Source organism: Lonchura striata, chromosome Z (genome assembly GCF_050655825.1).
Source record: "Lonchura striata isolate lonStrDom1 chromosome Z, ASM5065582v1, whole genome shotgun sequence".
In the NCBI taxonomy this organism is placed as follows: Eukaryota; Metazoa; Chordata; class Aves; order Passeriformes; family Estrildidae; genus Lonchura; species Lonchura striata.
The window spans coordinates 16,620,535-16,643,869 of record NC_140740.1 but is presented as its reverse complement, the minus strand read 5'-3'; the positions used below and the strand labels follow the sequence as shown (position 1 = coordinate 16,643,869).

Below are 23,335 nucleotides of genomic sequence, written 5' to 3'. Positions count from 1 at the left end.
TATACAATTCCTCAATGTGTAATTAGTGGTCCTCTTGTGGCAGTTTTTGTTTTAAGAAAACCCACTTCTGGTGAATTTCAGAGCTGCTAAAACTGGGGAAATTTTTATGCCTAGGCTGTGAAAAGTAAGAAAGTGAAGAAACACTTCAAAGGAGATGTGACTATTTGGTTAAGCAGAAAAAGCAAGCATTTCAGTATACTTCAACACAAAGAAATTATAAAGTGGCTACTGAACCACTGGCTTTGATTGATGAAGCCAACAAATCTGGTAATAAAGACATATCAAAATCTGTAAGAGCTTTGAATCTGAAAAAGGATCCCCTAAAATAACATTGTACATATGAAGCAGAGTTTGCAAATTCCTGTGATGGGGGTTTGCCCAGGTTCCTCAGAGAACAGGGTATGTTGCTGTGTATTTTGGCCTTCATTGTTTATTAGTCAGCTTGTCAGCTTTCTCTCTCTTCTCAAAAGTCAAATACAGAAAGAGACAAGGGTTGGCATAAATACAAGGCCTCTTTATTTTGTTTCAACAGTACATGACTTCCTATTTAGCGTGATCAAAACCAAGCAGAACAGTGGAAATTGCATATACCATTTATCCTAATACACAGTTCTTCCTTGAAACTGCACAAGTACAAAAGGAAGGATAAATTCAACAACATTAACTCCAGTTAGGCATTTTCACATGAACCAGAGCTTATGCACAACAGGTGACGAGCAGACAAATCAGCATCAGAAAAACTTACTCCAGCAAGATGTGAACTCTCCTTTGGGGAACGAAAATTTGTCTTGAAGCAAGGGATGTAAACATCCTCAGTTAAGGAGCACATGTTAATGTTTTCTAAAAGTTTCATCACTAAAAGCTGTTAGAGGCGTACACAACCCAGCTTCAAAGCCACAAGGCCAGACAGGATGCAGTTTACAGCCTTCAGCTGTCACCAAAACTGGCCCCTTCTCCAGCAGGCTAACCTCCAGTTTGTTGTACCTAAATATTCCTAGGAGCCCTTGGCCAAGGAAAGCTGCTCATGGTTTAAATGCAGATCACAGTAAAACATCTAGATTATATCCTAGCCTTGACTGAGTTGAATTGTTACTAGTTGATTCAAGTCATTAAGCCAATCATTGAGTCTAAGAGCTGCTGAAACGTAACAACATCTACCTGGTGGGACAAATATTTTGTGTTGAAGCATTAGGAGGACTGGTATAAGATTGCCCTTTATCCTCATCCTTCTCCCAGCTCTGCTCTTTAGCATAGTTATTTTCAAACTAAGACTCAGTCTATGAGAAGCCACAAGCCAATACCAGAATTAAAGCTAGTACACACTTACGAGTCATGACAGGGTAAAGAAGTGAGGGTCTAGGCATGTCTAATGCATTAACTTCTGCAGAAGTGACTGGCTCTGCAGAAGCCACAAAGGACCTTTTGGTTGGAGCACACTGATTCTGGCCATTTTCTAATAAAGATTTTCCACTGAAGTTTCCAGGAAACTGTCTTCCGAAAACATTGCTCAGACTTTCCCCATAAACTAACAGTTCTATTAGATTTTGTTACTCTTTTTCATACCTAGGAGATGTCATTTGCTAGTTTCTCTGTTAAGAGAAGCATGAGTTGCTACACATATAGTGCTTAAAACCCCCACAGATTTAAGCCAGTGTCCTAGTATCTAGAAGTTCAGTACTAGATAGATGATTGTGTGACTTAAAATGTATTTATTGTTCTCAGCAATGAGCTTAATTTCTAAACAATCTGATATTTAAAACAGTTTGTATTCAGACATTTCAGTCACACCAGACTGTTTGTGCTGAACTCAGTTATCAGGGAATGATGTCTGGGATATGTATGAACAGAAATTCTTCACTGGGACCAGACTAATTCAGCCTCTGTTCTGGCCAGTGCTAAATGTTTCACAGGGAAGGTATAGATAAAGCATAATATGCCCTTACATTGTTTCCTCTGGAGCCATTACAGATAATTTTGATTTAAATCTAGGAGCCAAGCTCTAGAAGTTGTGAAGAGTTACATAATTATCCCATAAGCAGGTATTTGGGCTTCTATTATTAAGTGTGTAAGCAACTGCTTTGGGAACTTAGTCAGGTTTTGGACCTCCATGACTTTTAGAAGGAATGACATCCATGGTCTAATGGAACATTACCCGGGAAAGAATCTTTTTTTCTGCGCATTTCATGCCTAAAATTTCACTGACCTGTCATCTTTTTATGAGTTCCTAGATCAATCTCCTTTCTACTTTGCAGTACTTTGTATTCTGCTACCACTATTTTCAAATGTCTTCTGAAATTAATTGTTTACCTGTCCTTGGGAATGCTGCCATGTAGGGCCAGGAGTTGGACACAATGATCCTTGAGGATCCCTTCCAGTTTAGTTTATTCTGTGACTATACACTATCATTTTACAGGTGAGTGGATTCCTAACACATACCAGGCTTCAAATAAAGCAGCATAATAATGAAAATCCAGAATTTTAAAATATGTCCACCTTATCATCTGTTACGGATTGTTCCTGCAAATGCTTAAAACAGTATTTTTAAACAGCTTGTCTGAGTAATGACATTAATATCTTCTCCTTTTAAAATCAGGATATTCTTTGAAAGAACTTCATCCTAAGTATTATTTTTAAATGAATAATCAAGAATCACTATGTTCTTTTTTGCTCAATTTAACTGTAGCTATTCAACAGTAATGCCTCTTGCGAAGTTGCATTGCATTATCATAATTATATTTGAAAAAAAATCTATTTATCTGAACTTATTTTTACATTAAATGTTAGTATTCAAGTTCATAAAACCATTATATTTTTTTCATTCATGAGTGTATAATCAGGCACAGAATCTTAGACAGAAAAATTTTAAAGTTCTCTTTTCTAAAAGAAAGCAAACTTACTAAAAATTTCAGTACAGTGAAAAAATACACCTTTTTTCCCTTACAAAACCTTAGGATTACACAAAAATACAGCATAAATATGAACATTAGGCCAAGGCAACATTTTAAAGTGCAGAACTCCACTTGTCACACATGAATAATTCAAATAATGCTGCATAATGCATAGCATTCTTATTAGTATTTCAAAACCTAAAGTGACACAATGAGATAAACATATAACAGTAATTCAAATGCATTCTATTTATAATTAATAAGTGCTCATCTGACCATAGAACATAGTAAGCACATTGTCCCAACAAGCAAGCTCTACACAAATACCCTTTTTTCCCCCTTTGTCTGAATGGCGTGCTACCATTGAACATAAAGACATATTAAGAAAGAAATATCTCATGTACCATCTGGTAAGAAAACCTGTGGGGAGAGACATCTGGAATCTGCTGCATGTACATTTTTCCAGAGGTTTTATCAATCAATTTATAATGTCATATTTTTCAATTCATGCTGACTGAAAATTATTCCATTATTTTCTTCCACATACTCATATCCCCTTAATGCCCAGTTGTTTCATTTGACTTTTTTTTTTGGTTTTTTTTTTGGGGGGGGGGGAGGGGCTGGTGTTGGGGAAAAGGTAGGAAGGTAGAAGAGAGTTGCTTCAATTTATATTCATCTACTAAGTTCTGTGATGGGATGAGAACAGACAGGGAATAGTTCAAGTTCTAGCCTCTATTAGCATTTTGGTTTGAGACAATAGTGTTCTTCTAAATTCCCAATCATTGTCCCTTGTTGAACCTTGGTTCAGTCTGCAAGGGTGGATTTGGTGTATAAGAATGAAGCTTATTTTGGAGAAAACTGCACTGGATGCTCAGCTGTCTTCCAAATATACTCCAGTCTCTTTTAGAGACACTAAGAATCTGAACACATCACTTGGCCTGCTTCAAAGTGCATATGCAGTAGGGACATCTATCCAAGGAAGCAGAATATATATAGTCTTGAGGTGTATATAGTGTACATGTGTAAGTCTCAGTGGTATCCACTGCTTTTATCCACTGATCCTTCCCCACCAAAACAAATATCTTGGCAAACTACACACAGGCATAGAGTCTCAAGGACCAAGACTTCACAGTGGGATTGTTAGTGATTCTTAGTGAGTAATTTTGCCTAAATTACTTCAGAGAATTCTGACTACTACACTCTTTGTATGACCTAAAACCTTTAAATTTTTGTACATATGCCATCTTCCACTGAACAAGCTTTTGGGACTGCCTCAGATGACCCCACTTAGCTTCTCTGGTGGCACATTTTTTCTCCATTCAGAGCTATTTAAATGTTGCTGTCAAAAGACCCTCAGTTTATTTTTTATATTAACTCCTCCACTGGCCTCCTCAAACATCAAATTCAGACTTCTTTCCTTTACTGCTAAACACCTCAGCATTTAACGTAACACTATCTATCTTGGACCTTCTGGTCTTGGGCATTGCAGAGTGCTGCAGACAGCACAGAGTTCCTCCCCCAGCTGAGATTCTTAAAAAACTGATTTTCCATTGCTATGTCTGGGAAATTTCTGGATACTAGACATTAGAAAAGCTATAATCGAAAGAGAAGTTCATACCTTGTCCCTTTATTAAACAAGAGTCAAACTCTCATGACCCAATAAAAATTCAGATACAGCAGCTATTCTAGAGAGTACCTTTGTAATTGGGCCAGCAGCGTAGTCCTGAACTTGTTAAAGTTCTAAAGTGTTTCTCATATGGCAAATAAGCAACCTGTCTACTCCCAAAAGTATTTTAAGAAATGCTGAATCCTTTTCTTAAAAGTGCCACAAAATAATAATGGGAAAACAATTAAGTCAGAGACAGTTAAGACTACCACTAAAATAAAAAGCATTGATTTAATTCATAGCTCTGAAGGCAAAGAAGTAGGGCACTAGCATACATTGTACACAAGGCTGTGTGATCTTTCTTCACCACAGGAAAGCCAAAGCTGAAAACCATGTAATTCCCTAAAAATAGTTTCAAACATTAACTGGGAGGATTAAAACATGTGTCTCACAGTTCTTTGGTTTTGAAATGTGAAATTTGGTCAATTAGATTCATGTCAAAATTCATGAGAAAAATGTCCCTGAATCAGGAAAGCAAGTTAAAGAGCTGAAGGTTGTTATTTGCTGAACAAGTGTGCTACTGTGCAGGTGATTGTGACACATGAAAAACACAATGGTTGAGAAGACACTCTGATGGAATGTGTAAGTCTTAATCCTTAGATCTGGACTCCTAAAGCCTTAGAAGTCTTGGAACAGAGCAGGTAGGAAGGCTGTACCTCGGCATGGTGCAGCAGCCAGGAAGACACCTGAGCCAGCTCTAATGAGTGGCTGCATCCAGGTGATTTCAGCAAGACCTCCTGGTTATTCCCTGCTGTTTGGTACGGCCCCTCAGCTTTGGCAAGAAAACCACATTGAACACACTGTACTGCCTCAAGTGCCCAAATTAGCTGTTACACTTCCCCTTGATGCTATGCTGTCTCATGTAGGCATAATCATAACAATACATAAGCTCTGAAAATTCTTTTAAAATCAGAACATTATGAGTGGCATTGGCCAAGCACTCCCTCTGAAGTAGACATGAAGTGAAACTTTGGTGCAGTGACCTCCCTTGTTTTGTAAACAGGGGTAAGTCCTATATCCCCAGGCAGTGAGATAAAAGTGCAAAACAAGGCTTAGTGAAATCAAAGAAGTTTGAAGTAGGCCTTAAAACGTTATTCAAGAAATGTTTACAGTATCAAAATACAATATTGGTCTCTAATGACCCTGAAATTAAAGCTTACATTCTTTGTGTTGCAAAAACATAATACAGAAACAAGAAGAAATATCCTCATCAAACAAATCTTAAAAAAAAAAAAAAAAAAAAAAAAGCAGGCATTTTAGGAAAGGAAGTAGAAAGTCGCACAGATTTTGAAAAAATAAAAATAAAAATAAAAAAAAAAAAAGGGCATTTTTTTTTTACCTGAATCCTGGAATTGTACAGGGCTAGAATTATGCCACATTGAAAAACATAAAAAGCATAGTAAAGTTGAGCTGCTTTTTTCAGTGATGATTTTCACCTCAAGTCAAAAGTGGTAATGGCCAGAAAGAGACCATTTCTCTTGGAAATTTTTAAATGCACTCACTTCCCTTACAGAAAGGAGAAGGGACATCTTGCTATCATCCTGTCTGAACAGTCAGGAGCAAATGAGTTTGGGAAGATTCTGCAGGATGCTGAATTAAATGAAGCACTCCCTCTAGTCTAGAAAACCCTCTTAATTTGTTTGCCTTTATGTAGCCTGCAGAGATATCTTAGTGCCAGCCTCTAATTTAACGGAAGTTTCATTCAGCCATGACTAAGATCAAGGTAATTCAATAGTATGTCTGACTACAAATGACAATTCTAAACTCTTAAGCGAGGACTTAGGTGTGTGTTTATTTATAAACACACACTTCTGACTTAACTCATCTTAAAAAAGTGTTGTAATTTTTTTTTTAAACCTCATAGGAAAAATTAAAAACTACATTCTCCAAGAGGGCACTGATTTTTTCCATACTTATAATAATATTATGGAAATTGCATTCTTCCATGATATTCATTACCTGCAAAATCAATTTTCAAGCACTGGTTTTTTTTTTTAAATTCCTACAGAAAATCAGCATCTCATTGTTCCACATAGTGCTTCCTCTACTATTATTAAACAGATCAGCAGGTGCCTTCTTTAAACAAGGTATTTATCAAATCCCCTATCAATGCACAAAAGCTATTTTTACAAAGTAATTTAAATAGCCATTCCCTCTAGAACTGTGAAAATTTCAGTAGTAATTCTCAGTAATTCTTGAAAGGTCTAACAAAATTTTCAATGTATGCAAGTTTTTAACATTATCCAAAAGTGAGGTGTCATTCCTGATGATTAGACACTGTGTTTAATCAATCTTTTCCAACTTAGATGCAGAATGATCAGCAGAGTATTTTGCAAACAGAAATGGATTTATACAGAGCTTGAAAAAGGAACCACTTGCTTTCCAGCCACATACACTTCAGAAATATTCCGATCATCACCTGAAATAACATGGTCAAAATTGAGATTTGCATATAAATGCAAACACTGATTTAATTAATGACAATTATGCAGTCTATAAAACCAGTTTTGGAACACATTGCTTGGAGCAACCATTTTCCTAGAACTTAGAAAGTCCATTTGGAGAGAAATAGTCAAAGCTACCACAAAATTTAAATATTAAAAATTAACTATTTTAGCAACCCATGTGTTTAAAAAAAACCCAAAAACATAGCATTCAGCTGCTGCAATAGTGTCATAGATTTTCTGTATATTCAGTAGATCCAAACCCCAAAAACACTATGTATCTGTACAGAAAATTATTTGATGCACAGTATGTGAACTGGCTTGGGAACCAGCCATCAGGAAAGCTGTTGTGACCCAGACAGCTCCTCAGAAAGGCAAAATCTCATTGCAGCATGACAGAGCCATGGCCACAGCTGGCACCAGGCACCTCAACGTCACAACACAGCAGCAGCGCAGCTCCAGTCTGGACACTGCCTGGACACACTTACAGATAATTATACACCAGTTTATATTTATTAATGTCAAATATTAATGCTAATTATTTGGGACATGTTAATGTTCATATAATATTCAAATGAACATATTTAATTACTGCAAACAAATGTATACTTACTTATGTAAAAATATATTTATTATTAACCCCAATATTAATTTAGACATTTGATGTAAGAAATGAGAATTCAACTTGAGCTGAAAATCAAAACATACCTAGATACAGGAACTTCTGGAGAGTGTCCTTTAAAAAATGGGAGAAAACAAATTCAGAAAGCAATAAGTGCTGTTCCAGATCATAATCATTTGAAGCTTGAAAGAACTGATAAAAATACTTCTAAATATTCCTAGTAACATTGAAATCAAAACTCAACATACATAATTTACTTTTTGAAAACAAGGCAAAATTTAAACTTTTGTAAAGTGCTAAGAACCAATAACTTAGCTTAAAAAGTTTAGATGTAAACTTAAAAATTATTCTCTTTACAGAACTGGAATTGTTTCCAGGCAGTCTGACCACATCTATAAATTCAAGTAACTGCTCTTAACCATCTTTTTTAGTCAGAGAAGGTATTTGAATGAGAAGGTGTTTCCATACCATAAAACCAACACTGCTTTAATGTTAATATAAAAACTTTACTTTAATTCAAATTAGCCATCTTAAGTGCTTGCTTCGTTTTGTAACAGCAATGTAGAAAAGGCAACCTAACCTTTCTCTGGGAAAAGGCTGTCATTTTTCAGTCTGAACTCTGTTGACTAAAAATAAATTGCTTATTCTTGGTTGCCATTTGTCACTGCAAATACATAACTGTAATTGTCACCTTGGGCGAATAAAACATGCATTAAAAATATTACAAGCATTTTTGCTCATGGTGTTATGGCACTGTCACTGGGGTCAGCAAGATTCTGAAGAAAAAAAACATGGAACACCTAGGCTGAAGCACATACAGCAGAGGTGTTTGTACACCCAGTTCCTGTCACCGGAATGACTCTCAAGAGACCTTTTCTGTCTGTATCATCAGCCTTCCCCACATCACTTCCATTAATGTTTTGATCATCAAGCCTATTCTGATTACCTCAAATTCATCAGCAGAGAACAAGTCAAAAGGGCTATCTGAAGCCTTCGTGTTGATTAGCAGTGCATCAAATTCTTTTCCCACCTCAAAGTTTCCAATGACATTATCCAGTCCTAGAGCTGAGGAAGAAAATAAGCTCATAAACTCATCTTCAGGACCAGCCTCCTTCCACCATGTAGAAGTACCTGGCAACTTACTTGAAATATTCATAAGACAAACAAAAATTTAGACCCAAAACAAAAAACAAATACAAAAACCAAAAACAAATTGAATAGTATGTTGGCACCTGAGCTCTTAAGAGACTTAAGAAACAATAGGTTATATTCCAAAAACATTCAAACTCCAAATGGGGCAATGAAGTTAAGTCAGAGAAACAGTAAAGCATATAATAACACTCACCTTGCTAAGGCAGTATTAGACTGAATTTTTAAAAAAAGTTTAAGCAATTTTGAAAGGTTATATAGACATAATGCAATAGTAATATATAGTAATATGATAATAAAAGAGGTATCCAGTGAGTAATTAGCAGGATCAAAGAATAATATGGTGTGGAAAAATAATCATAGCCAGTCTGAAGGTCTCATACCTACCTGTATGGCTTGCCTTGTGGTCTATTATTCAGCTCTATTTTTTCAAAGTTTCATTGTGCATGAAACTGCATGCCCTGAAAACCTACAAATTCATCTCCAGGGACTGGGTGCTTGCAAGTGCTTAGAATACCTAAAGAGAAACCTTTTTGCCCCTTTAGAAATAAATTAGGATCATTTAAAGTTATGGAAAGTATCTGTGAATTAATATTTTTTCCAATACTCTGAAATGAAGTCATCACAGAGCATAACACCTGCAAATAATTTATTTCTTTTCAGATTGCACTGATAAAGGAAATTCAGTATTGAAGTTTAAGAAGTCTTTGAAGTTTGTGAGTGGAAGAAAATCACAATATCTTAAAAACATTTAAACTCCCATAAATTCTGAAATATTTTGATTATCTACTAGTTCAACTAAAATGATCTCATGTTCCTTCAGGTTTTTGAGCATAATGCAATTTTTAGATTAAACACAAGAGGGTGATAAGTGTTTAGGAGCCTTAACAAAGCAAACTATAAAAAGAAAGAAATCACTCATTTAAATTTCTGCTCCTAAAATTTTCCCTTTCAGTATCCAGGCTACTGGAAGCTTGTAGAAGTGATTTACATTCTACACTTAAAAGTGATTCAGTAAGGATAAAGGAGTTTAAAATCAATATAAAAAATTAACACTTTGCTAAGGAAATCTAATATAGAAAAAGCACAAGAGTAGCTGGGAAGGGAAACCACATGAGTTTGGGATTTTTATAAGTCTTCCTTTCTATGTCTCAGCTAATTTATTCTCACACTTTGTGGAAAAATATATATTGCAGGAAAAAGAATACTATTTGTTCCCTGCTCATCTTCTCTATTTCCCCCATTACACTCTCGAGGAATTCAAACAGAGTTCTGAGAAGACATGATTTATGGCATTTTCACTACATCTTTTAAGCTTCCATTAATAATATCCAATGGAGCTTTTTAGCACTACAGACAGGTTACACTGAGAAGATTTGGGACCCGTGCTTTAGAAGGTAGTGAGCTCATTTCTGCTAACTGAAACAATAATACGTTTTCACTTACACGTGGATTTCCTCTCTGCCAAATCATACCAGTTCCATAATACTTGGTTTCTTCAAGCTGAGTCTCTCATAAGCTCTCAGAGATAAGTATTATACCCTACTAGCAAGCTCAGCTACTCAGGTGGCATAAAATAAGCAGGATGGCTCTTGTGACAGTGTTGGAAACAAAAAGTTTTAATAAAAGGCAAAATAAAAAAGCTCTTTACTGAGAAAAACTGAGTCAGGGAAAACTGATTCTAGGGAATTGCTTGTGCGGGACTTTTTGGCTCCTGTCCAATTAGCTATCTTTAAGTTTGAGGTGAAGTCTCCAAGGTCGTATGAGGTGTCTTTTAACCAAATTGAGGAGAGAAACTTCTGGTTTTTTTACTTTTTAAGGGGACAAAGGGTAACTTGTTTACTCCATCAACAGGGGACACACTTCTACAGTAGTACTACAATGTTTTAAATTGTATCTATTTTTATGTGCACACTGCTTAAAGTAAAATTGGTTCTCCACAACTGGCTAGCCCATATACTATATGATTGAATTCTGCAAATGTAACTGTGTTTTGAACAACCATAGTGGAAAGCCTGTTTTTCTGCTTTTCCCTGAGAAGTGATTTGCATGATGTTTTGATTTGCAACAAACTGCCTCACTGACAGCTCAAAAAGCACAAGCAAAATTAGAAACTGATGACAAATAGAATGCATGATTTTACAGTAATTGCAGTTTTTCTTCTAGATGATGGCTGCTGAGAAAACAAATTTCCAGCTGGTACAATAAATAGACAAGCATTTACAGCCTTATGACTAAGAAGTCTGAGGATCTTTGCAAAGCAAATATACAACTCTGAAAACAATTAAGATTTTGTTATTAAACTCTCAGCATTAATAGAGTATTCTTCTCTGAAAAGCCTAGTATGACTATGAGAAACTGAAGGATTATCCCTGCCTAACACTTAGATTTCACTCTGGCACCAGAAAATCCAGGAATCTCCCATGAAGATAGGGAGACATATAATCAAAGAGAGTTGCAGCTCTCTGTGTGCACACTAAAGAATTTTCTTCTTACCTTGGCTTCCTCCCAGAGTGGCTAGCTGAAAGGCTTCTTCAATAGTTAGTCCTGTTTCATTCACTTTATTGATCTGAAGGCTATTAGATGCCACCATTGTTTTCCTTATAGCATCAAGCATAGAAGCTGAATATCCACCTGCAACATCTAGAAGGGATCATAGCCTTAGAGTATAAGCTTTGGGTATAATTCTCTATGTAAAATTTCTTTAAGTTTCAATTCAAAGTTATGAAGCAACATACATGGTAAACCCAACAAGCTCAACAGCTAAGCGCTGTCTCTGAAAGCATAAATCCCAATAAAGGTGGGATTTATGCCTTCAGAGACCGTGCCTTATTCATACAGTCAGGTGAATAGAACACAACACAAAAACAGAAACCTGAAAAGGTGATGTTCAAGCCCTGTTTAAGGTCACAACAGCAACAAAAAGTCTTCACTAGTTTTTAAAATTTGTTTTAAAACAGTTTTGGACCAACCCTAGATTTCAATACTCTAGACTTCCTTACTCAGGTGGAGAAAACGAAGGAGGATTAAAAATTGGAGACATGGTGATTTTTAAATATGAACAGGTGAATGTATCTCCCAAAGGTTTCCAGAAGAAATCACTTTCAGAGCAAACTACTAACCTGTGCCAAGACCAAGCTTCACATTGTGTTTGAGAACCTTTTGCACATTTAAGACACCACTGCGCATCCTGGATTGGAAGAAGAAACACATTCTGTGTGCTACATGCAGAAGAAGTTCAGAAAAAGCAGGGCTGTGGAGCCATTATATGACAAAGACTCTCCCTTAATGTGTACAAGATTTGTTTTTTTACTTATTCTGTCTGTATGCCACACAGTATCTCATGTCTGCTCAATAGAAAGAAGACTTTATAGTCCATTTCCCCAAAACATTAGCAGACTTCAGGGAGAAGGGAGATGCCACTGACAGAACAGTCAAAAAATAATTTTTTAGAAAATAAATATTTATATAGATATAGATATAGATGCAATAACTAAACTGAAGGACCACAAATCGGTTCAGAGCATTCTAGGCAGAAGTGGATAATGAATGGTCATGTTCAATCCAATATGTCATTTATGGTGCAATGACTATAGCATAGCTTTGCAATGGTAACATCAACTCAGGGTACTACATAAACCACACCTTTATTTAATTATACGCTATTCCTTTTTATTTTTAACTTACGAAAAGTTAGAATTGGGGCAATGTGAAATTGCAGCTCCACGAAGACTAAAAATTTTCAGCTCTTCTTCAGAAAGATGACAGCCATGTGCCATCACAGTCTAAAGAAAAAGAGAATCACGATTTACTCAACATTTAATTTACTTTTGTGGCTGTGGGGTTTGATGCACTGCTTTAAATAGTCAAAAAGGACACTTTACCATTTAAAGAAATTAATGCACTTCTTGAATTAAGCTCTTAAAACCCACAAGGGAAAAACTGATTAATGTCAGTGTGCATGACATATCATTCCTTCAGCTTTTTTGCATTTTTTAAGTATAAGAATACAGGGTACTTGCAGTGATTGCAGTGACTGCTGTGAACAAAGACAAAAGCGAGAACTTCCCAGTTGTCCTAGCAATGTAGTAAGCTTATAATTTATATTTTGTAGTTAACACAGAGATTAAGTACTGGAGCTAGGAATACATCAGATAAAATGGAAAATGTATGTACTCTTAGCATGTTTCCTATTAGCTATCTAAAGGTTTGCACCAGGGAAAGAGAGATTAAATATTCTTTATGTAAAATATAATCTAATTTTTAATGCAACTGATAAATTATTTTTACTTTTTATCTGACATAACTGACTTTAAAAATAAGTTCACAAGAAAAACATAGAAGTATATGATAGGATAATCTAATAATGAATAAACCAATTATTCCCATACAGATCTAACTGGTGTTACCTCATATGCCAAATGCCCAGTGAAAGAGAGGAGCAAGAGCTCTGTTAGATCTTGCAATCTGCACATAGAATTAAGTATGGCACAGAGACTGCTTCCACTGAGCATCTCCTAATGGCACTGTACCCCTCCCATCTCTACTCATCAGGCTCACTGTAGCTGAAAACAAAAGGAGAATAGCCACATCTTCAGATAAGGACCTACATATGGTAGCTACTGAAGCATATCCCTGCCAATCTGTACTGTTTTTAAAAGGAAAGAAATATTTCAGCAGTAGCTCTAAAAAAAAATCCCTGTTTTTAAAACACTTTAAAAAAATTGATTTGGTGTCATAGTTTGAGTTAATGGGGAGACAATCTCTGAGGTTCTGCTGCTATGCTTGCATTTAATAGAATCCTTTCCCATATATCCAGAAGACTCCAGTAATCATGATTTTTCATAACCATTTTTCCACTTGTGTGCATACAAGTCACAGAATTAAGACCTGTGCTTTTGCAGCACAAATATGCTCTTTAGAACACTTGCACACCAAATCAACAAAAGACCATGTAAGAAAACAAAGGTTAATTCTGTGTATATACTTCTGTAGTCTATATTGGTTTCTCAGCAAAAAAGACAGTAAACAACGAGTAATTTACTGGGATAAAATTTCAAACACAGAAATGAGAGCTCAACAGCTAATTTCTAGGGAGTTTACACCTGCCCCTTGTGCATCTGAAAATTCTCTCACAAATTTTTAGATTAACTTGACTGATGACTCTGTAGTTGGGTTGTTCATATTCACTTTTGCATTGGCAGTCCACTGTCTAATTAGCTGTGCCCTGGATCTCCAGCCTGTAATTACTGTGGGCAGGTATATTACATTTATCTCAACAGCATAAAGCTGTAATGAATTTCAGTTCTTTGGGCTGGTGTGCCTCTCAAAGCTTGGTAAAATAAGCTGGTAAAAGAGGTGACAGTGCTTTTGGATAGTCAGAGCAGTAAAGTGCACCTGTCTGCAAGAGAGGTTGATGTTTAGAATTCAACTTCTAAAGTGCTGCTTCTCCATAGGAAGAAATGAAGCTGATCCTAACATAACACCACAGAAGAAGTCTTCAGGCAAACTGCAAAACTGGATAACATCCTTAGAATATAAGGATAACTAAGTACTGTCCAAGAATTACCAGTTCCTACAATACCAATTTTATCTAGGTTCCTTCTAATCCCACTGCCCTAATTCTCTTTGGAGCCTTTAGAAAATAAATCAGGGAGCATAACGTATGTTTATATTTCACCTCCTCTAAAATACTTAGGAACAATGTGGCCGTGTTTAGAGATCCAACACCTCAACAGAGGACATAAAACAAATTTACTTTTCCCCAGATATCACTGACAATGACAGAACAATAGAAAGCATCACAATTGCTACATGGATTAATATAAATTATATTTGGGAAGTTTTTATGTGGCTACCTTGCTGTTTAGAAGCTTGTTTTTATCATACAGTTCAGTGTAATTCTGGTAGGCAGGAAACATGTTCTCCACAACTTTGATTTCTTCCTCAGTCTCACTTATGTGACTCTGCAACAAGAAAATGCATAGAGTGAGTCCTTTAAACAGCATTGAAACTGCAATTATGACTTTCTGAGCAATCCACTAGTCCTAAATAAATATTCATAAAAAATAATGCTAGTAAAGCCTATAGTTCGATCTAGTCCCTGCATCTCTTTTTTTCATCAAACCTGAATATGCTTTTCTAGGACCTAAAGAAGTAGCTTCATTTGTTCCTTAAAGGAACAAAGTGATATGAAGTAGTACATATATCCATCCCAGTAATGTGGTGACACAATGGACCCAATTCCAGTTTTAGGAAGATGTTAAAATAATAGATAAAATAATACACGATGTTATTGTGAGGTGAAAGAGAGAACAAGACTACAACAGAGTGGATGCTGAGATCAGGGCAGCAGATATGTATCTCCTCCCAAAGGTATCATTAGATGCTCACTATGCTGTCTGTCCACACCACTAAAATGGCACACAGAGCTCTCAGAGCTTACCTGCACGTGGAGATCATGGGCTAATGCTAAATCCCCGAGAGCATTCAGCAAGTCCTCTGTGCAGGAGGGGCCAAAGCGGGGGGTTATTATAGGCTGTACCCTGGGATACTGAAAACAGAAGATGGGGTTTGTATTCTACATATATATTTCAATAACCATAACTAAGGCTAGCATTTACATGGCAATTTCAGTAAACATAATTAAGGTTAGCATTTACATGGCAATTACATTTTGTCTTCATTGCTTACTGCAGCCTTGCCAACTCAAATTAAGCTGTATGGTCATTTCCTTGCTTCCATTAGACATCTCATTGCAGAAACAGAGAAGGAAAGTGGGGGTTTCTTACAATTTTAATGATATTTATTAAAGAAATTGGTTTTTTTAGAACTTTCATCAAGTAACTGTAATTTTACCAGTCTTCAGTAGCACTGGATACTTTTTCCTATTTGCTGACAGTCTAAATGCATAATGAGAAATAAGTCAGTTGAATGACCAGATTTTTTTCAGACACACTTGTGTGACCATTGAAGATATAATGAAGCAAAACTGCAAGCTTCTATAAAACCAAAGCCATTTTCTTGTTCAATCTCTTTATTCATATCAGTGACAAACCCCTAAACTCCTTAGATAGGAAGAATAGTTGTATAATCAGACATGCTATACTGCAGGAAACAGTGGAGAAGACACTAAGAACTACAGAGGTTTACACCTTGAGTCTCTAGAACAAAATTTTCCTAAAAAAATAGTCAGCAGGATTACAATTCTGTCACCAGTCAGAGGCAAGCATTTAGCACAAGCCAGTAAGTGATAACTTGGACTGTAGTTCCTTGTATTATCTCCCAGAAAAAGGAACTCAGGTCTTTGCAAATTAGCCAGCTTACTCAAGTCACACATAGTTAAGCCATTATTCTAGTGATACATATGGTTTAGGCATTAAACTCCAGGCAGCTGCTCTAGAATATTTTGAAGGGGGATGTCAAAAGAAGCCACTGAAAACCAAAGGCTGATAAGAAAAATACAACTGTGTATAATTTTGGAGTCTAAACTTCTATCTTCACCACAGGAGTGTAAGCATGAATATCTTTAGAAACACACTTTAAGACATGCACCCAAACCACTAATTTTATAGTGGATTAGTGACTTTACTGAAAAAAACAATGATTTCTGCTGGTGAGAATTCCTTCAATTAGTCTGATGCTAGCCACTGGAGTCTTTTGCTAGCTCTTTCAGAACACCAGCAACAGGAGGTGTACAGAACAACTCCAGGATTAATTCACCAACAGCTGAACTTCAGAGCTGCAGCTCTACAGTGGAGTTAACTTTACCAGCATCGGGGAGAAAAGTAAAAGAGTTAAAGGATGTTCTCTATCTCATCTACCAACAGCCCTTCATTCCAGGGATTTAGAAGTGAAAGAGAACCAAACCCTGTCTCCAGGGGTTTATAGACACCCCAAAACTGGTGGGTGGGCACAAACAGGCAGCCAATGGGATAACCTTAGGGGAGGAGCAAGGAGTATGGTTTACAGCACCAGCTCCAATGAGAGCAAAGGGGAGGAGAAATAGGTGTGGTTTACAGAACCAGCTCCAATGAGAGCAAAGGGGAGGAGAAAGGGGTGTGGTTTTCAGAGCCAGCTCCAATGAGAGCAAAGGGGAGGAGAAATCAGTGTTGTTTACAGAACCAGCTCCAATGAGAGCAAAGGGGAGGAGAAAGGGGTGTGGTTTATAGCAGGGTGGATACAACCTAGGGAGAAACCAACTCGGAACATAGGGAGGGATTTGGAAACCATTACCAGAGAGCCCAGATAAAACTGAAAGTTCGGGTAGCACAAAGGCTAACCGCAACATTAATCTGTCTACTTCTATACTACAAAATGATAAATTGAATTCCACCTGTCTTAACAAGAAATTGTCCTTTCTAGGAAGCCAGGCTCTTCAAACTCTGTAGAGAAACACAGAACATTGCTCTGCTCTCAGCACAGAACACTGATTTTAGACTGTTAGTACATTTCTCAACATGACTAGAAGAACATTTTCCAAAGTGATTATATATATCTATTACACACAAATATGTATATTTATTGATTTGTCACTAAGACAACAGATTTGGATAGTAGGAGTAATTTTTCATGTGCTCAAGCAGCATCTTCTGAATACAGAAGTGAATTCAATAAAGAACACTACTTACTTTCTTTTCCAGTAGTTCTCTAACAAACCTGAAAAAGGGTAGGAATAAAGTTGCTATAAATCTGTTCTCTATGTTATAAATTCTGAAAAATATAAAAAATATATGCTGGATACCCTGTTAAACATTTCACACAGATCAATTTTTTCACAAAATGTTGAGCCAGATTTTCAGATGAAATAAAAAAAGGGAACACAATGAAGTCAGCAGAGTGACACCAAATTATGCTGAACATGCAGACTATTGTTTTTTCATTGCAATACTTTGCATAAGACAAGCAGTAATTATTCTGAATTCTCCATGAAAACCAAACACATGCTACATTAAATGAATTGCAAACTTATAACCTACAGATGCAATTTATAACCTATTATAACATTATAACCTACAGATGCAATATTGAAGAAAAAACAAACCAAACTTAAATGTGTTTGTCCATGAATTCAAGTTGCACTGTTTAAACCTTTTCAAATTCAAATTTTAAAAGATTCAGCAATATTTTTTATCTTACAGTAGTTGCTTATGTCCTCATTCACTTAAAGAACCCTTGATTTTTTGGAAATGCTTATATTAATGTTAGCGTATAGACAATCTACTTTCCGGAAAATAAATGTTAACTTCTTCTGTTAACTAAAATGCTACTTCAGACCTCTACAAAAAAACCCAGGCCGTCACTACAAATAATGTAGATGAACAAAGTAAACTTTCTCCCACTTTGGAAGGAGGGAATTCTTTGAAAGCCCATTTGTTCAATGTAAGTGACATGTGAATTACAGTTTGAGATGCATTCTGTATAGGATCTCTGTGCATTTTTATGTCATAGTTCATAGTAAGAGAACTGTATAATTTTGCTAAAAACACATGTTGTATCAATTTTTTCAAATGTCTTCAGAGGGAAAAGAAAATTATGCTAGAGGCTACATTCACAGTTCTGAAGCTCACACTAGATCACCAGATGGAAATGAGAAGCCTGAGTTTGACTTAAGCAATGACCAAAGGAGTTTGAGCCACCATTGTCTAACATGGAGAGCTAAAATGCCAGGTGAATTAGCTATCATCTGCCTGTTTCTCTCTTACCTGATATAATAAAATATGCACTTGAAATGAAATGCAATGCCCAGCTGACAAGACAAAATTTCAATGTGGCTGTTTTCATTCTTTTTCACATTCTTTGAACTGCATGAGATGTTTCAAAACTGATGAAATGTGATGAAATATGTTTTGCAAATATAGCCAACTCACTTCTCTATGAGGAAAGAAACTCAACTACAAATCACTGTCTTCTGAGGCAGAACAGACTTGAACATAGGTTCTCATCTTTGCAGCTGACTATAACTAATAGTACCATAAATGGTAATCTAGAGTTCAATTCCCTAACTTTTTATTAAATCCTCTTTGACAAAGAACAATAGATTCAAATTCTTGACAAATTTAAATCTAATCTATGAAGTACTTGGAACTGTATCATATTTCCATGCCTACAATATAAATATTTCTGAATGTTAGTTCTAAGTAACTGAAATGAGTGTAGTCCATTTTCTGACAGTGTGATGGATCACATTTCTTAGATTCTTAAAAAACCAACAGAACATGTTGGGTTTTTAAGCAACAAAAACCCAAATAATGTTACCCTCTTCATGAAACAGCAATTGTATTGCTGTGATTCAGGTAAGTACTCCAGATTCATGCCAAGTTCACAGCCTTATTCCCTAGACAGCTTGAGTACTTGTGGCAACCTCTCATCCAAAGTTGAGAAATATTTCTTATTACACAATCAAAAAGGAATGAGTTGGAGGCACAAGATATGTATTTAAAATAAAGCTATTTAGGTCCTTCTGAAGCTTTTAAAACCATCAGAACTGGAAGTTCTCCTTCTTTCAGGCCCATTTGGCAGGACTTGCACCATAATATGGAAGCTGGGGATTTACACAGAAGGAAACAAATGTTAGAAGAGTGAAGGTTAACTAATACGGCATGTTTTATAAATTTCTTTAAACATAAACACCATTAGAAATACATGACCATTTCTAACTTTTATTGTCACACCTTTAGGCTGATTTGTAAAAAACAAGGTATCAACCTCACACAAGTGCCAAAAGATATTTATATTACTCTTAGGGGTTTTCTCTTTCAGCATGATATCTGAAAAATTTAGGTAAGTAAATAGATAGTCCCATGAGAACAGTCTGCTTAACTGTTTTCTGAGCATGGGTGTGAAACACAAGAGAAACATGATAGTAAGCTGCCATAATCCAGTTTTGGCTCTCCTCTGCTACAAACATTGCCTTCATTTGATTCTCCTTTGCTCTTTCAGCTTCATGTTGGGGTATTTTGACTGGTGATATGATGGAAAAGAGATGCTTAAAATGGGGTATAAGAAAGCTGAGTTCTACAGCTTGAATAAAGCCTTAGCCTAAATGGTGGAAGGAAATAACTTAGAAGTTAATGGGGACAAAGGAACTGGCTGCCACCTCACCACTGTATGTCAGGTCCCATGACCTCCACACACACAGCTTTGAAAGGGAAAAGAGGCAGCAGAAAACACACATATCCTCCCAAACCCTAAATCTGTGGTTTCTCCCTCTCTTTGGAAAAGCCAGAGAGATGCTACTTGGGCTGTGCAGCAACTTTTGCAGGAATTTCCAGGATTTGCAGGAATTGCCAGGACTGTAGGGGACAATATTGTTGGAAGAAAAAAACTGTTGCTAATAAATTCACACCTGTAAGCTTTTAGACAGATTCACATTCACTTTTCAGATGTATGAAAAATCTTATTTTAAAAGGTTATGCCATCAATTTTATCATTTTACCTTTCTGTCTCTTGGACAGAGTCAGCAGTAATCTCTCTGTATTGTGGCACACTGTCATTCACATCCATGCAGACTTTCCCAACAAATGCTCGTTGACCAAATTTATCTGTTGAGATGCATTAGAATATAAATCTCAAAATCACTGGTTCTCAGTAACAATTACCAAAGCTTGTACTGAAATAAAAAGAATGAAGTCCACCCCACCCAGCTCCATTTAGAATGATCAGAATGTATGTTTCTGTCTTGTCTCTAAGTTATGATCATTCATGTGACTTTTAAGGATAAAAAGAAAAGATGAAATAAGGAAACAAACAACATTAAATAGGAGCTGTCTTCCACAATAATGCTCATCCTTACAGATAAGAACTAGATTACTATAGTTTAACTATAACCAGAATTCTTGGTAGTCTATGAAGACAGCTGTGACATAAAAGATGAGAAATATTCATCAAAGTACAGTAGCTGTAGTAGATGGCTACCTGAAGATGAGAGGCATAAAGATCTCAGCAAACCATCTCTCCTTTTGCTAACAGGCAAAGATTGCTCACAGGCCTCCCCACATGCAGGTAGAGGGAGAAATTTCCAGAACTATTTTAGCCTCTTTCTTGAGATTTATCCATGCTAGATTAATAAATCAGGATTCATGTGTAAAACGTGTATAATATCCAATTCTAGGGTGTCAAATGTGTTTTTAATTCAGATCTCTTTGTCTTCTTTAACTGTGTGAGTGGTTTAACGTAATGGCTTCAAAATTTTCCTAATAAATCAGAAAGACTAGCTAATTTTTGATTAAATTTGAGGTTCTTATTAAATTTCTCTGCATTATGAGCTGTCTGAGCCTTGAGAAATCCTGCAAGAACAACAATAATTTCAAACAGCAGGCATTTGCAGCTATGAACAGAAGAGAAGGATAAGATTCTGATACAGCTTCCACTTCTCTGATTTCAGAGGGTGTGTGAGGTTTTTTTATATTGATTATCAGATGAAATCTCAGTGTATCAGGAAATTAATGCACTGACTGGTCCTCCTGTCATTCAGTTCTTTTAAAACTCAGAAAACAAAAGGTTAGAAAAAGCAGAGAGCTGCAGCTGAAGAACAAGTCCAACAGACTTAATTCAAGCTCAGCCAGCAGTAGATTTGAGAATGAGGAGAGAAGGAGTAGCAACAATTTAGGATAGAGCTATTAAGTGAACATGGGTAACAGGTGGGGTTTGGGGACACAGTGTGACAGGTACAATGAATAAAAAACAAATTAGGAGAAACACAGATCCCTAGCTAGCCTAAACTCCTAACCATTGTTTCCTTCAACTAACAGCCCACACAATCCTTCAAAATTCACTGTTAGACTTACCTATAATTTCAGCAAGAAGAAGGGCAGTATCTGTGTGAATTGTTGCAAAGTAGCAAGCTGTAGTTGTACCATTCTTTAGTGTTCGTCTCTAAAAAAAGAAATAAGTTTCAACTGTCTGGGAAAAAAAAACAGTAAATCTGGCAAAATGCAGAACAGGAAGTCTCATTTCAAGCTGCAAGAACATTTAGTTATTGTGAAATTTTGCAGTGAAGTGGTAAGATAAAAATATAGATTTTTAATTTCATAAAAGCTTTTTTAAGTCTGAGGGTTAATAAATACAAAAAACTCCTCACAAAATTTTTGCAATGGCTAAACCCATAGAAACCAGTCTCTATTCCTTTCCCCAAACTAGAAATGTTCCAACTTATATTTAGAAATACAAACAACTAGTAATTTTTTATTATTTCCTAGTTATGAAATGTTCTCAAATTGTCATGGTGAAGTACTGTTTTTCCAGTGTCAGCAAAGCAAGGCTTTTGGGGAACATGGTGGTTTTCTTTTAGCAACCCGATCTAGCTGGAAAAACAAGTCATGTTTTCATGTATCAAAAACCTTTGTTGTCCCCAAATACCAAATATCAAACTTAACTGTAAAAGTAAACTGAGCAAAACTGCTCAGACTATGAGATAATTATTTCTCTAATATACAATTTGAAAGGAAATCCCTACATTACTTTTGGGGAACCTAATAGTAAATTACCAGGTATTTTAGTTACATTAATTCATGATGAAATTTGTAGCTTCTCTTGTCCTTGGGACTGATGCAAACTATGTTGACCACTTATCCGACATATAGGCCTTCACTATATTTTTGGGTTCTGGTTGTCTAGTTATTTGAGATTTTTTTTTTTTTTTAATGAGATAAAAGGTGGTACATCCCACACAATGTTTGGAGGAAGGCTAGAGTTAATTATTTGACAAACATGAAGCCAAGCTCTGTGTTTTCCTTACGATACTCAAATGAAAATTTTTTTAGGTTCCAAAAATGTCTCAAAAATAGCAATGTCATTACAGAGACAAGTTACTTTGTCTTTCCTAGCTTTTAAAATTCAGAATTTTCTACTTCTGAAATCCTAACAACATTGTTAAAGTAAATCTAAAAACATCCTGTTTCCAAATCATCAGCATGAAGAGGAGGTTCCAGCTAAAACCAGGAAAATTTCAACTAAATTGTTTCTTTTGCTGTGTATAGAAGGTGTTTGTTGGAAAAAGGATTTTGATTTGAAAAAATCCACTGTTTTTTCATTACAACTTCATAAGCACAATGATACTTATAAAAAATAACTGCTCCATGAAAGTTTAGTTCTGTTTCTAACAGATGAAGGTTATAATTGGCCCCATCAAACACTGCAGAGTGACTGGTATTCTGTATCTTTTGTGGGTGAAGACATTTTTCTTGACTTTTTCACATGGGGAGAGCCTAACTGGGGTGTCCAGGCTCTGACAACTAACTTCCACCTCTCTCTGGCAGCTCTTTTCCAGATGATGCTGTGACACACCTTGCAGGGTGAGGTCTCTAGATGTGCCGGGGTCATGCAGCCTGCACTGTAACTGCACTGTGTTGGGCACACACCTCAAATGTGAGCTCACCTCTAAGTTTTAAGCACTTGAAGGCATGTGTGCTTGTCACTAGAGCTTAAGACCAAGTTGCTCCTGCATGCTTTTATCATGGCAGATGGCAGAAAATAATTTCTTTTAAAATTTGTGTGTCAAGGAACAGCATAACTATTTATTTCAGATTTGTTATGTTATTATGCTGACAACAGATGCTGTCAGGGT

At 36.1% G+C, this 23,335-nt stretch overlaps 1 protein-coding gene across 1 annotated transcript in view; it reads right to left on the bottom strand.

The window, feature by feature from the left end:
* Positions 1 to 493: 493 nt before the first annotated feature.
* The window catches only part of GDA (guanine deaminase), a 30,764-nt gene continuing 7,922 nt past the window's right edge, over positions 494 to 23,335 (bottom strand). The window contains exons 4-14 of the mRNA XM_021541516.4: positions 21,558 to 21,645; positions 20,207 to 20,312; positions 17,400 to 17,427; positions 15,215 to 15,322; positions 14,628 to 14,735; positions 12,457 to 12,554; positions 11,892 to 11,959; positions 11,266 to 11,412; positions 8,567 to 8,685; positions 7,707 to 7,734; positions 494 to 6,973 (exon numbers count right to left, since the gene is read on the bottom strand). Of these exons, the coding sequence (XP_021397191.2) occupies positions 6,903 to 6,973; positions 7,707 to 7,734; positions 8,567 to 8,685; positions 11,266 to 11,412; positions 11,892 to 11,959; positions 12,457 to 12,554; positions 14,628 to 14,735; positions 15,215 to 15,322; positions 17,400 to 17,427; positions 20,207 to 20,312; positions 21,558 to 21,645 (969 nt within the window). The 3' untranslated portion in view covers positions 494 to 6,902. The remainder of the gene's footprint in view (positions 6,974 to 7,706; positions 7,735 to 8,566; positions 8,686 to 11,265; positions 11,413 to 11,891; positions 11,960 to 12,456; positions 12,555 to 14,627; positions 14,736 to 15,214; positions 15,323 to 17,399; positions 17,428 to 20,206; positions 20,313 to 21,557; positions 21,646 to 23,335) is intronic.